The sequence below is a fragment of the Excalfactoria chinensis genome, chromosome 2 (genome assembly GCF_039878825.1).
Source record: "Excalfactoria chinensis isolate bCotChi1 chromosome 2, bCotChi1.hap2, whole genome shotgun sequence".
Classification (NCBI taxonomy): Eukaryota; Metazoa; Chordata; class Aves; order Galliformes; family Phasianidae; genus Excalfactoria; species Excalfactoria chinensis.
Genome location: NC_092826.1, coordinates 127,010,540 through 127,025,006, shown reverse-complemented (window position 1 = coordinate 127,025,006; position 14,467 = coordinate 127,010,540). Strand labels below are relative to the sequence as shown.

Sequence of the window (14,467 nt, the reverse complement as noted above, 5' to 3'; positions counted from 1 at the left end):
AATACTTATTTTTAATATTCCTTAGTTTTACTGTTTCCTTAATGTATGAGAAATTATTTGGCAAAAATGTTGATGTTCTTTTGCTAAATTTATGAGGGTGTTTTCACTGCATAGTTGATATTGCAGTCCCATTCTTGCTTTCCTTGTATGTAAGACCTAAATTCCACTGCTAACCAATGGGGAGAGGCGGTGCAAGATGCAACGTTTTTAATGTTTATTTGCGTGCAGCATCATAAGACATTAGAAGCACTGCTATATATGTAGTAACTCTTTACTGCCAGATTGGTAAGATATGCAAGTAATTTAATAAAATATTTGCATTTTCTTCTGTATGAGTTTTGACTAGTTACAGTATAAAACACCTAAATTTTGAAGATATTGCTCTACACATTTTGCATGATATATGTATTTAATTTTTTGTATAGTGTGCAGAAGATAAGGAGACACGTGACCTGGTTAGACAACATGGAGGTCTACAACCACTGTCTGTTCTACTCGAAAACTCTGAAAATAAAAGACTTTTAGCAGCTGTGACTGGAGCAATCTGGAAATGTGCAATCAGTGAAGAAAATGTGTCAAAGTAACTATTTAGTTTCACAATTTTTTAATTTCATTATAGTGTTTTTGTCTTATGGGCTTCTATTTTTGCAAAAAATGTGTCATGATTCCACAAATCTGTGTTTTGTATTTAGTGAGGCTTTCAACTTAGATACTGCCAAAAAATTTCTATATGACCTCATCTGAGTGACCAGGAAACAGCATTACTTTCCTAGAATCTTAACAGTGAATATGGAGAATAGGTGGCTCTGAAGAATATAGAATGCTGAGACAGGAGGTGTACTAAAACAGAGAACATTTTACATGTGGGTGTATCTGATATCCCTACTCCTGTCTGTCTTATGAACTGGGATCATGGCTACTTGGTGGAGAGTAGCCAGTACATTTAGCTTTTCTTTCTCGAGAGATAATACACATTATCTCATTCTGAGGCAGACATTAGGTCCACTGGTTTTAGAAATGTATTAGAATCTAGAATAATTAACCTAGAATTCTCTCTCCTTAACTACAAAAGAGACTCAGGAAAGCAACAATCTGGACACTCACCTTGTAAGGGACTGGATTTAACTATTAGGAGTCCTAGCATAGATATGAATGTATTTTCTTAGTATCAGGGCCCAGAATGATTATCTAAGAATTTGGGATCAGGAGTTATCACTCTCTATTTTATGATGACCTGAATTTAATCTCAGTTTAATGACTGAGAATATGTAGCCCCTTTCATCTTGAATCATCAGATTAATGCACCTTAATAAGGAGCAGGTAAAAATGCCTGCTCTACTGAAGTATGCACTAGGCTTCCTGCTGAAGTTACCTTACTCTCTACAGAGGAATGCAAGATTGACAGACTGGGAGGTGAAACAGTAAAAAGTAACTTCTTCCTGCAGCCCTAATTTTAGTGTACTCTGCTGGACATGCAGATACAATGGGTAACTGCTGGATAAAAATGTGAAATAATTCCAAAAATCTTAGTTTAAGAGCTGGCTATTTATTGTTCTGTATGAGTTACCAATCTGTTGCTAAACAGAGCCTTGCTCTCTATGTACTCTTCTTCTGTCCTACTTCTTTTTGTATTTTGTATTTTACAGTAACCTGGCTTTTCAGAAAGGTGTATCCTCCTTTTTGGTGGGCTTTGGGTATCTGCACATAGGTTGCAGATCAATGATTGCATGAACTGAATGTCTCCATTCTAATAAGATAAGTAGGACTATACCTTGGGTTCCATCTCTAAAGGATGGTCATCTGTACTGTTTAAGTTCTAGCGCAGTCTCTTGCACAGTTTGACCTGTGCCAGGAAGCAGTCTCCTCGGGAAGGATCAGGCACTGCCAGTACAGGCAATAGTTTTTTTCCATTAAGCAGAAGGGGTGAGGCCACCCTGAATGGTGAGGACAAAAGATTTTAGTCACATGGATGCTATGTTCTCATCCTCAGGGCTACAGAATGAGCCTTTGCCTGTTAAATAAATAACTAGCGTAGTGATAGCCAATAATTCTGAGCAAATGCAAACAGATTTTTTTCTGGGTTACTCACATATCTTCACAAGGGCATGAAGCTACATGAAGGTTACTAGTCAGGCGCTGCTCCAGACTTGTGCTGAATTAATGTATTATGTACTGCTGAGTCTGAAGCAGTAAATCCTACCCAAAGTCAGGATGGGAGTATGCTGCAGAACAGTGAGGGAGGATAATGTGAAAACACATAAGTAGATCTGGAGGGATGAGCTTGAGTTTGGCACAAAGGTAGAACTAGCAAAGCTGACTGGTTCCTGCAGGGCCACTTAATTATCTTCAGACTACTCCACAGTACTTCCTTTTCATTATATAAATTGCTGAGAAGTTGTGCTGACTCAGCAGTGGGCTGATACAGGTGCCTGGTCCTGACCGGCTCAGATCCATTAGTGTGCAAGCAGCCGTACTGCTTCTGGACACAAGATGGCCCGAGCCAGCAACTTTGTCAGTCTGTAGCCTGCCCATCACAGAGCCAGCTCATATTATTCCATCTATGAAGCAATTGATCTGCAACACAGATAAAGTAGCCAGATAAATAAATATATTTTAAATTTTTCATTGACTTTGTTGCTTTTTTTTTTTTTTATGCTATGAGTGTCTTCTCTTGAAAAAAGAGAAAAAGAGGCACTTCCAAATTAAATTGAACAAGAAAGATTTTTCTTTAAGCAAAAGTGCATCAAAAACAAGCAAATCATGAAAAATGAGAGTTTCTCTTTTCTTGTTTACATTAATTGTTATACTGAAACCAGCTTGGAAAAAAATAACTTCTATTGTAACTGTTGTACATATGACATCACAATCTAAAAAATAAGAATTAAGAAAATGCACATTAGGCTTGAGCAAGATATAGAACTGGTGAGACTAACATTCATTGAAAAGTAACATTCATTGGCTCCAGAGAAGTGTAAGAGCGTATGATATAATCCTGCTCTAGCTGTTGATATGGCAGGAAAGAAAACTGGAAATTAGGATGCCACTTTACTTGCCAGTCTTTCAGTGTGTTTTCAGCTAGTGATAGACAATGCATCTACATGTTAAGTTTTAAACAGCCCTCAAATGACTCTGTAGATTCACTCAGACAAATACATTAAAAATGTAAGATAAGAAGTGATGCTGTATGTTGCGCTTTCCATATTTGATTTGCATGCTTTACCTGTACTGTGATTTGTTCAGTAAGATAGTTTAGTTAAGATTACCTCACAACGGTAACATTCTGAAAATAATAATTTTTTTTGCTGTTGTTTAGATTTCATGAATATAAAGTCACAGAAGCTTTGGTAGGACTTCTGACTGATCAACCAGAAGAAGTTCTTGTAAATATCGTTGGAGCCCTGGCGGAGTGTTGCCAAGAACCAGCAAATCGATCAGTTATCCGTAGATGTGGTGGAATACCACCCCTAGTGAAGTTACTTACTGGAACTAATCAGGCATTACTTGTGAACGTCACAAAAACAGTGGGAGCTTGTGCAACAGAACCTGAAAATATGATGTAAGCTAATCATGTTTTAAAATATTGAATAATTCTTGCAGAGACATTGATAATACTTCTGGGTGAACATTAAAGGTTCTAATGGGATGATAGCTATATTTTTTTTCTTAGAAAATATTTTTAAAAAGTGTATCCCAGTAATCAGATATCACAGAACCAATGAGGTTGTAAGGGACCTATTCAGATCGCCCAGTCCACCTCTCCTGCTCAGGCACAGTCAGTTAAAGCAGGTTGCCCAGGATCACATCCAATCAGGGGATGAGTATATTCATGGATAGAGGCTCAGCTGCTTCTCTGGGCAACCTGCTCCAGTTTTTGAACTTCCTCACTGCAAAAAACAGTTTTTGGGTTTTTTTTTTTTTTTTTCTTATGTTCAAATGGAATTTTATGGCATTGCAATTATAGAATATTTAGTTCATGTAATAGGAATGTTTGAAAAGATATTTACAGTTCATGGTGTTTAAGTCAGTAAGTTGAAGGACTATCTACTATACTACTGTTCTCATATTATAATAAATAATTTCCTAAATTAGAGAAAGTCATTCCAGACAGGTATGCATTTACTGTCATAAAAAATAATATGAAAATGTTTGAAAGAGTGTTACTCTCTATTTTATAGCTTTATTACTCTCTATTTTATAAATTTTGTCCATCCTCATCATTTAAGAACTAATACTTTCCTTGACTCCCTTTACCCCCTTTTACTTCTTTGCAAGAATGAAGAAAAAGACTGCCTTTTTACTGAGAGAGCTGCTACCCTGTTTGGTTTTGTTATGTAGATTTGTACAGCTTACAAAGCTTTTTGATCTTTATGATTAAGCACTCCAGTTAAATATTGAGGTAGGCATTTACTGTGCTTACTGTTCCCCAGCAGGGATATTTACCTCAAGATTCTCAGCATATTTCCCTCCTTACACAGATGGAAGGTCGGAGAGTTTTAGTAAGCTCCTCCTGATCTGATTTGCATAATTCACTTGATATTCATATAGCAGTGCAGGGAATTCTTTTCCTGAATAGGGTTTTTGTTTTCATGCTTTGGCTGTCACCCAGTGGCAAAAGGATAGACGGTACACAACTGTAAACATGGGTTGTGCGAACTGTTAGCCATGTAGTGTAGAAGTGCATGTAAGTGAAAAAATCTTCACTACATATCTCAAATGAAGAATGCTAAACTTCTACCTTTGCAGGAATATGTTAACAAAATTAACACTGAAAATCAAATGGGAAATTTCAAAGCCAATGAATATAAATTGATATTATGAAATCTCAGACTCAGGACTATCACTTCTATTATCCAGTATGGACAGCCTCACACTGGAACGCTGTCAGTATAAGCACCAAAAATAACACAGGTTGCTGCTAAAATTGTGATAAAACAAAGTCCGGCTTGTTTTTCAGAAGAGAGTGCAGGTTGTTTGGGAGGAAATTTCAGAGTTTGCCAAGAGTTGGTGAGGGATTCAAATGTTGAATTCAGTTCATATGAAAAAATTCTCTACTGAAGGTTCTCAACATTTAAAAAGTTTTGTTGCTTGCTTGTTTGTTTTGATTTTTTTTTTTTAATATTAATGAATAAAGAAGATCTTAGGCTAGGAGCAAAATATGCAAATTAATATATAACACAGAAATTGCTTCCGTGAGCATTATATGTGACATTTGCTGGAAGTATTGTGCTAGTGGAAGTTCAGACTTGAAGCACTAGAAAAAATAATGCTATCTTTACCAGAAATGTGATTCAACCACGTGAAGACAACTTTGATCTTGATCCAGGAAGATGTTTAAACAGTGCTTAGTTCAGACACTGATGTCAGTACTACTACTCATGTTTAAATAATTTATTTGGTTTTCACTCTGCCTCTAGCAGACTCAAGGTACTCAATTTCTTCCCCCTAGAAATAAAGGCTATCCATTTCTTGTTCCTTCTCCTTTGACCAGCATAGAAGGAATTCAAGCTGTAGCTTTTCATACAGACCACTTTTCTCTTTTTTGAGTAGAGTAAGTGACCAAATACAAGGAATATAAATATTCTGTAACACCACTTTGTTCCAATTTCAGAACTGGGACTACGACTTCTATTTCTGAGATTATTTTTTAACATCAAGAAACACTGATATGTTTCTGCTCAATTCAATTCATAATTATATGAATTCCAGAATTTGAACACTACATGTATGCTCAAGATCCAAGTATTGGCTGTCATGTGTTTCTGTGATGCTACATCCTCGAAGGGGATAATGGACCATAAATTACGGTTATATATTTTGATAGTTTATGTGTAGTGACATCTACAAATTTCTGCTTTGAAAGTAAATGCTGCTACAGCTTTATGATACATCCCAGATAAACAGCTTTCCAGTCTTCAAGTCCTCATATTAAATAACATAGGTAAATGTATAACATTCTGGTGAGCACTCTATTTTAGCCAGACAGGTGTAGCTTGACTCACTGGTACAAAGCACACCATAGCAGACAGTGAAGGTTTTAAGAAACATGCTAAACTGTGGTTTCAGAAAAGACAAGATTACATTCTACCAGAATTTAACCCTGAATCTTACCAGTGAGCACAATACACTTGTTTATTCACACTTGCTTTTGTCGTCTAGATTGGCAGGCTATAAAACTAGAGTTATCAAAGGATCTGGCAAATATTACTGTAACAGGAAAAGATGATAGATATGACAAACAGACGTGTAGGCTATGTGTGTGTGTGTGTGTATTCAACAATTCATGCTGACATTTCTACTGGAAGTGTTCAATATTAAATCTGAGTTCTGAAGAGGCAGCATAAATTCTAAGAATTGTGACCCAGTTTTTTTTTCATAGATGTATCAGAGCATTCAGTGAGGCTATGACAACAAGTTTCTTAAATGAAATGATGCAAAAAGGTTAAAAAAAAAAAAAAAAAAAAAAAAAAAGGCTTTACTAAACAACTTTCATCTATAAACAGCCAATGAAAGTAATTTAAACAATTATCTTGTTAAAATACCTGTACTGATCAAGTAGCAAATAGCAATTCACAATAACCTGAGACTGCTCTGAGGATCATCTCAACACTGGAGTAGTCTATGAATAGCATTAATTGCATTAAAATTATTTTTCCCGAAGGTGTATTCTATATTCACCATACATAAAGTGTTTTGTGTGGAAACCAAAAAAGCACAGTGCTCTCATGCCCTGTATTTAATCTTCTGAAAAAGTGATGTTGGAAACATTATGTAGCAGACATATCCCTTTGTTTTTGCTCTCATGTCTGGCTGATACTAGAGTGCGTGACAGGGGCACTTCCTCACTCCACCTGCTTCCACCTACCAATACGATCACATATTGGGTTTTCGAGGAGCAGAATAATTTACACCGTATTCTAAATTGTATCAGTTATTACATAATGGAATGGACTGCCCAGGGAGGTGGTGGAGTCACTGACCTTGGGGGTGTTCAAGGAAAGACTGGATGTTGTGTTGAGGGACATGGTTTAGTGGGTATTAGTAATAGGTGAACGGCTGGACTGGATGATCTTTTAGGTCTTTTCCAGCCTTGGTGATTCTATGATTCTATGATTCTATAACAGCAGCCTATGACAAGGTGTCATAATTTTGAATAAGGGGAGATCCAGGTTTATTCTGAGAAATTTCAGTCATGCTAAGCCATGGTAGTTCAGAATCTGGGCTCTTGATTTTGAGATCTGCATATTCATGTGTTGTTACCTACTTATATTGAAGAAAAGAAAGCAATTACTTATTAGAGTGACATAAATGTTTCTATTTTGATTGACTATTCCATTGGGTCTAATACAGCTGCTCTTTCTGGTCTTCAACTAAAAGAAAGAAATTTCTTCACAAATGGAACTGTAGAAAACCTGAACAGAAGACAAGAAAACTGAAAAGCAAATCTTAAATTGAGAAGAAGGCTTTGAAAAAAAAGGGAAGGAAAGATAAATCGGCTCTCAGATTGTTTTCTTAAACATGATTGAAAAATCTGAGCCCAGCGTTTGACTTCTATTGCTTGATTTTTATATGCTGATTCAAGTTGAGTCATTCATATTTAGTTCCTTTTGGGAAGAAGTATTGCATGTTGGTAAATGGTCAGTAGTCTGCTTGAGTCATGATAGACGTCTGGATTCTTTTTTATTATTTCAATATGGGAAAAAATATTCATATTTTCTGAAATTACAGAAAAGCATTATTAAAAAATTGTTTGAAAGTGCAGCGATTTTGAGTGAATTAAAAGCTTGTTTAGATGTTTTTACTGAAGTCATCCTTACTCTGTGAACATGTACATGTTATTGTGTGGTTTGTGATCATGCTATTCTAATTTGTTGAGATTTGTCTAATTTCTGAGTTTTCCCTTCAAATAATGATATACTTAATTTGGAGCTGAGTATGTAAAATAAGCTGTATTAAAATTATCAGGTCTCAAAAATTAACAGTTCATCAGCTTAACTGATCTTTTAAGTAGAAAAGTCATTACTTTGAAAACAAAGTTTATTTTAACCAGCTTGGACAAAAATATTTCAAATGAAGTCCCTGGTTATTGAAGATAGAGTTCATGTCCTTAACTATTTTTGTTTTGTCTTTCAAATGATGGTAGAATTGTGTGTGTAAGTAATTTTATAACTAGTTGTGAAATTTCATGGCAAATATGCATATAGTGAACAGAAGTTCAGATGTTTTAAGTGATATTTTTTAGAAGTAAGCTGTAGTTTATTTCTCTTATTTTGTAATTACAATTAAAGACGTAGACTACCATGTATACAATGGAATTTATACTTTTGAAGTTAGAAAATCCAAGTATACTTTTTCTTCTTTATCTTCAGCTCATCTGCTTTGTGTTTAATATACCTTTTTAAGAAAAGCAAGTTTGTAAAGGCTATTAAGTTTTGTTTGACCTTCATTTCCTTTTAAGGTATTCCCTGGACCCTATGATCCCCAAGCCTGATTGATATGTAAACATTACACAGATGGCATAGAGATGATTCTGATGATAATTCAGTTTTCAGCTAGTCGTGAAGATACTTTGATTACAGTGTGTTTAAGTAATTATAACGTAGTATTCAGTGTTAGTCTTGTTGGTGAGGGATTCCTGGGAAACAAGTTACACATTATTCACAACCCACAAAGGATGCAGTGTGGTGTGACCATTTTAATTTCTAATGCTAGATTAGCAACATAGAACTTTGAAATATGTTGTACAGTAAAGTAAATACATTAAGCATAGACTGAATAAAAAGTTAAGTACATAGTTTTGGGCATAAATATTTGTTTTGGAAAGTATTTGTTACTATGTGAAAGAAGCCAGTATGCCTGAATTCAGATTTTACTTTGCATGCAGATCATTAAAAAGTCGCATACTTGTTTTTACTTCCATGAGAGTTCTGGTAATAATGCAGTTCACTTATCTTCTGAAAGCATTTCACATCACAGTACTGAGAAGAAGGTAAACAAGATTCAGGAGATTTAGAAAATGTATTCTAACATAAATTGTTCATACTCATCTGCAATAGCAAGAAATGCCTACTGTATATGTTGATGGCAATCAACTGACAATAAAACACAAGCACTGATGTAAAGCAAAACAATATGCTAAGGAAAACCATACCAATACTTCTTAGAGCAATTTACCAAACAAATTAACATAAGTTGAAATTGAACATTGTGTACTCCATAATTAAATAACTCTTTTTTTTTCTGTTCCGTTTCTGCAATAGAATAATTGACCGTTTAGATGGAGTTCGTTTGGTATGGTCATTGCTGAAAAATCCTAATCCAGATGTTCAAGCAAATGCAGCTTGGGCTATTTGTCCTTGCATTGAAAATGCCAAGGTGAGAAAGTAATAGTTTTTGTTACACATACAGTCACATATAACTGTTGTATTTGGATAGATGTCTTCTAGCAATACTTCTCTGTTTGCAACTTACACTCTATTATTTTCGCTGCTTTAAGTAATTGATGAAATAATTATTTAAGAATGCAGAAGTCCTCCATCTAGCACTTATTTTCTGAGAGGCATTCTGTTTTTCCTTAAGATCAGTGACTGTATTTGGAAAATTCATTTTAATAGCTGAGCAGGATCTAAGCTTATTGTTTCCAAACAAAGTATGCTGAAAAAGTAGATCTGACAGTGCTGGAAACAGAAAGCTTTTACTCACGACCTTTGAATAGTACAGGTAGTTGTAGTTGTTCACCACTATGAGGTACTTCTTGTGTTCTCAAGAGACTGACTTTTGCTTTCAGTGCGTATTTCAGCTTGCTGCCAATGTAATCCTTAGATTTTCTGTTCAGACTGCCAACAAAAAGTGCCAGTTGTGAATAGTGGTTGTTGTGCAGGTCAGTTGTGCACAGAAGACTGAGCTATTCATTTATTTTGTGTTGGTTCCCACACAGAGATAAAATGATGTGTATAATCTATAATTGAATTGGTAAAACAAATGCAGATTTTGTCTCTCATTAGTTTTATGAAATACTAACCTTAATTTTTGTACAGCAATATCTTCAATTTCTAATTCTTTTCTCAATTCAGTGTAACTTTTTCATTTTCTCTCTCCTATATCACACCTACCTACTCTTCTATATATAATTTGCAATGTGACTATGTTGAGAATGGGAATTCACTCAAAGTAGTGTTATCCTTACCATCCTCTGCAGGTAGCATTTCTTGTTTGGAGTTGAGCCTGTGTGGTTGCTGTTTATCAATACAGACAGATGTAGGTATAGCTATATAGGTGAGGGAATTTCTAGAACATTTACTTACGATCTTTATAACTTACATAGTTTTTATTTCTTCAAAATGATTTTTACAATGATATCTTAATTGCAATTTTCCAAACATCCTGGTTATTCTGAATTATTATTATTATTTTTAACATACATTCTAGCATAAAAGTTTTATATTACCTATTGATGGGTTGTATACTTGTCTCTTCTGTCAAGGGATGGCCATATCTGCCTCTTTCATGAACAATATTTCTGTAACTAAATGTTAAGATACCTCTTTATCTCATTATTGAGGTAATACTCATCATGTGTAAAATTCCATGACCTGCAGTGTCAGAGTAGAACTATGCATTCATAGAGATTCCACTAAAAATGCTTTTTCAGAAACGAGAAGGATAGAGTATAGCAACTGAAATTAGAGACTATGTGGACTGTTTCTGTTTTTTCCTCCGGGTATTTGATGAGTGCAAGCTATGTACATCCTTAGTGTAGCCACTCTCCTTTCATCTCTCTTGGCTGCCTGCCCAAATGCTAATCTGCGACCTCACAAAGAGTTCTTTGTGTGAGACTGAGGCAGAGTGGCACACTGAAACAAACCTTCCAATAATACCCTGTCTTCTGACTCTAAATGGGAAGAGAGACGTATAAAATGACAATTTTAGCCAACCTGTGGGGATGCAGTCACTATTTCTATCTAAACAAAAATTTTATCTTTACTCATAGTTAATAATACTCAACAGTTTACATGATCTTCCAGAAAGCACAGTGTGGTTTATGCAATCTTGATTCAAATGTAGGAGTAAACATATGACTTTAAATGAGTTAGGGGCATTCTGGATTTTCCAAGCCTGTACTTGAAACTGCAAAGTATGTTTCAAGTAGCTCTCATATCAAAATCTGCTTTTTTGTTTGTTCATTTTTAAGGAAGATGGTTGTCTTCTGTAGTGATTGTCTTCTGTAAAGTTGAGGTTGATAGGTAAAACAGAACTTGTTAACAGTACCAGAAACAAATTTTGTAACAGTGAAGTACAGCATCCACTTACCTAAACAGACATTTTTTGTATATACAATTTAGAGTTTATTTGTTATGATATTTATAGAATCACTTGCTTTTTACTGCTGTAATATGAGTGCACAAGTATCTCACACACTTAATCTTGCCACAGTCTATCTAAGATTAGAAAATCCACCATTTCTGTTTTACAATTAGAAGGTACAGTCAAAAAATGCCCAGTCCTGAAATCACAAAAATAGTTTTCAGCATTTGGATCTCAATAATTTGCCTGTAGCAAGGCAAATAGTTAACAGGAAACAAGGGTGGAGAATCTGAGTGCCTCTGTGGCTAGAATGTATGAACTAACAGTTACTACTTCATAATAACTGGTTCAGAGTGCTTCCTATAGAATAGGATGATAGAATTTGATTGACAACATTGATGAATACGTCCATATGTTATAGCTAAGTGATATTGTTCATTACATCAATAGGATTTAGGGCAGTGATATTTGATCTGTGACAGATTGAAGTCTTTTGAAGTAGAGGATTAAATTATACATTAAAGTACATAAATTGTTATGACTCTGACAATCATAATATCAGTTTAATGCCTGTCCTCACTTTTGATGGCCAGCATTAGTTTTAAAAATGTTTAGTCTTCAGAATTGTTTGTTGAGTGAAGATGTGAAGGTAGATTGCCTGTGGCTTAGCTTAGGTGGTAGAACTCTCCTGAGAAAATTTGCACTGCACCTGTCAGTGCTATTTGTGAGTCTTAAAAAAAAAAAAAAAAAAAAAAAAGACTTGTAATTTTGGATAAATTAGTGTACACTTTTCTTTAAAATATTCTAAAAGAGTTGTCATTTTTTTTTTCCAAGTGAATTATTGTTATAGAAGCAGGTTCCTATTAATTAGTTACTTCCAAAAGGAAAGGTTACTACTGCAGGCACATTGGTAAAGTATAAGTGCACCGTCCAAGAAACACAAATGATTATGAAAAATTGCTAAGAAAAGTCTACTCAACTCTGTTGATGTTGGAACAGCAGTTCTTGGTTATGATGCTACTTTGAAAAACAGTATTCACAGTGTTATCCCCATCTACATCAGCCCAGACAGAAAAACTTAGAGAAACTATACAAAGATGTTATTTAGGCTATTATAGAATTCAAAGGTATTTTGCCAGAAAGACGAGCACTGCCAAATTGAGTTTGTATAGAAATACCTTTAAATATCATGTTTTGAAATAAAAACAAAACAAAAATATTTTTTTAGGGTTTTTTTTTTCATTCCTTGTATTTAATAGTTTTGGGTGCAAACAGTTAATGTTAGGCTCATCCTTTCCTCTTTCTTTTGTCTATATTTGCTTATTAGATTTCAGCTTTTTACGTTTAAATTCTAACTTTTGTTATAACTACAACTGTAAAGGTTTTCCTAAGGAACTTCAGGAAATAAGCTATGTGTAATGTCTGTCAAAATAATTTAAGTAAACAGTCTGAGAATGTTGATTTGAGGGAAGAGAGAAAGAATCTTTTTTAATCTTATTTTCTTAAAATGTACTTGTAAAATGCTATCTCCTGTTTCTAGTAAAGTGTGATTTCCTCCCCTTCCCAAGTGCTATTGCCTCCTTTTCAGCCCAGCAGTGTGATTTTGTGGGTGTGATGGAGGATGACTGGACATATAAAGATTACTGTGTATTTCCTGAATACAGGGAAAGAGAATGTCCACATTGACAGACAAAAAAATACAAAAGCAAAACTAAACCATGTTTATGCAGGAAAGTCTAGAGATGGGTATGTGTGACAGTTAAGTAGCCTTCACTTTTGCAGAAGTATTATACACTGAGGAGCTGAATTCTACCGGAGGCAGTGATCTGGAGTTGACCTATGGGTTGAAAATGTGTTGCAGATAACCCATGCTATTTAGTATTCTTATATAACATTTTCTTGTTTCAGAAATTTTAATGTAGCTACATGTATAAAATCAGTAAGGACATTTCTGTATTAGGGTAACAAAGAAATGTAGTTAAACTTGCAAGATCTTCTGATATTCAAAAAATGCTAAAATTATTTACTGCTTTATATGAATTAGGTTGATTTTTTTTTTTTTTACACATTTCACTGATCAATAATGTCTGTATTAAGATTAGTAATTCCCCATAATGCAAACTGCTGTTCATTTGCTTATATTTTAAAAACTGTCCATTACCATACCTATGTATTGCTATTAACATCCTATTCTTTTGCTAAACCTGTGTCAGAATTCCCTGCTTGAGTAGGTACAGCATTTTTCAGTTTCTTTCTTTTTGTTGCTATGTCTCTTACATTCATGCACAGAACCCTTGGCAGTTGATAGTAATGCTCTTTACTCCTTTCTCTCAATTTTCTGATTTTTATCTCTAGCCATTATCATACTTTAATGTCATTCATATCTACTCTATATTTGATCTCATTTTAATGTGTTTTTTAATCTCTATTATCTGAATGTAGACTTTCCAAAATTTTAAGCTATTTTTATGAATTGAACTTCAAAAGTTACTGTAAGAGAGACAAAGAGGAATTTTTAGATTGCCATTCAGGACTTCCAGAAAAACAAGGTCCTTGGAGATTTAGGATGTCTATGAAGTCAAACTTGGTGAACTCATAGTTGGCTGCCATGCTTTCTGGGGGCATGAAGAACCAGCTTTTTCAATGACTTTTGCTACAGGCTGCATAGAATTTTGATGAACCAACTATCACAGAGAATTTGGGTTCCAATAGACATTTCCTAGAGATCTTGAAGGGACTCACGTAAATTGTCCTGGGGTCCTTAGGAACCCAATTCATGTAAGACACAACCTGAAAGCTGGGAAGCCACAGGAAACTAACAGCATAAACCACGTCTCCTTCACTGGGGAGTCTCAGATGTGAAGTTCCATTCAAAGCAGCTGAGTAGAGCTTGAAGAACTTAAGAAGCCAAAAAGCGTAGGAGCTCCTGGAGACCTGGCTTTCCAGCTGTTTGGCAGCGTATTGGGCAAAAAGTCAGGGATTCTGTGAAAACCAGAAACCAAGCAGCCTGGCAGGCTACTCACCAGCCATCTGGCTGACAAGAGAAAGATGAAGAGGCACGTTGGTAATTTAGCCTGCCTTTATGCCTGGTTTCTGTCAAAACTTTTCAAGAAGTCGTGTTCTTATGGTAGGTTTTGGTTCCATTCCATTAGCATTTTCTGATGGA

The 14,467-nt window shown here is 35.0% G+C and overlaps 1 protein-coding gene across 1 annotated transcript in view; it reads left to right on the top strand.

Annotated features, from left to right (window-relative positions):
* Positions 1 to 14,467, top strand: part of ODAD2 (outer dynein arm docking complex subunit 2) — a 71,311-nt gene that overhangs the window by 29,000 nt on the left and 27,844 nt on the right. Inside the window, exons 15-17 of the mRNA XM_072329628.1 lie at positions 426 to 580; positions 3,314 to 3,556; positions 9,258 to 9,372. Coding sequence (XP_072185729.1) covers positions 426 to 580; positions 3,314 to 3,556; positions 9,258 to 9,372 — 513 coding nt within the window. The remainder of the gene's footprint in view (positions 1 to 425; positions 581 to 3,313; positions 3,557 to 9,257; positions 9,373 to 14,467) is intronic.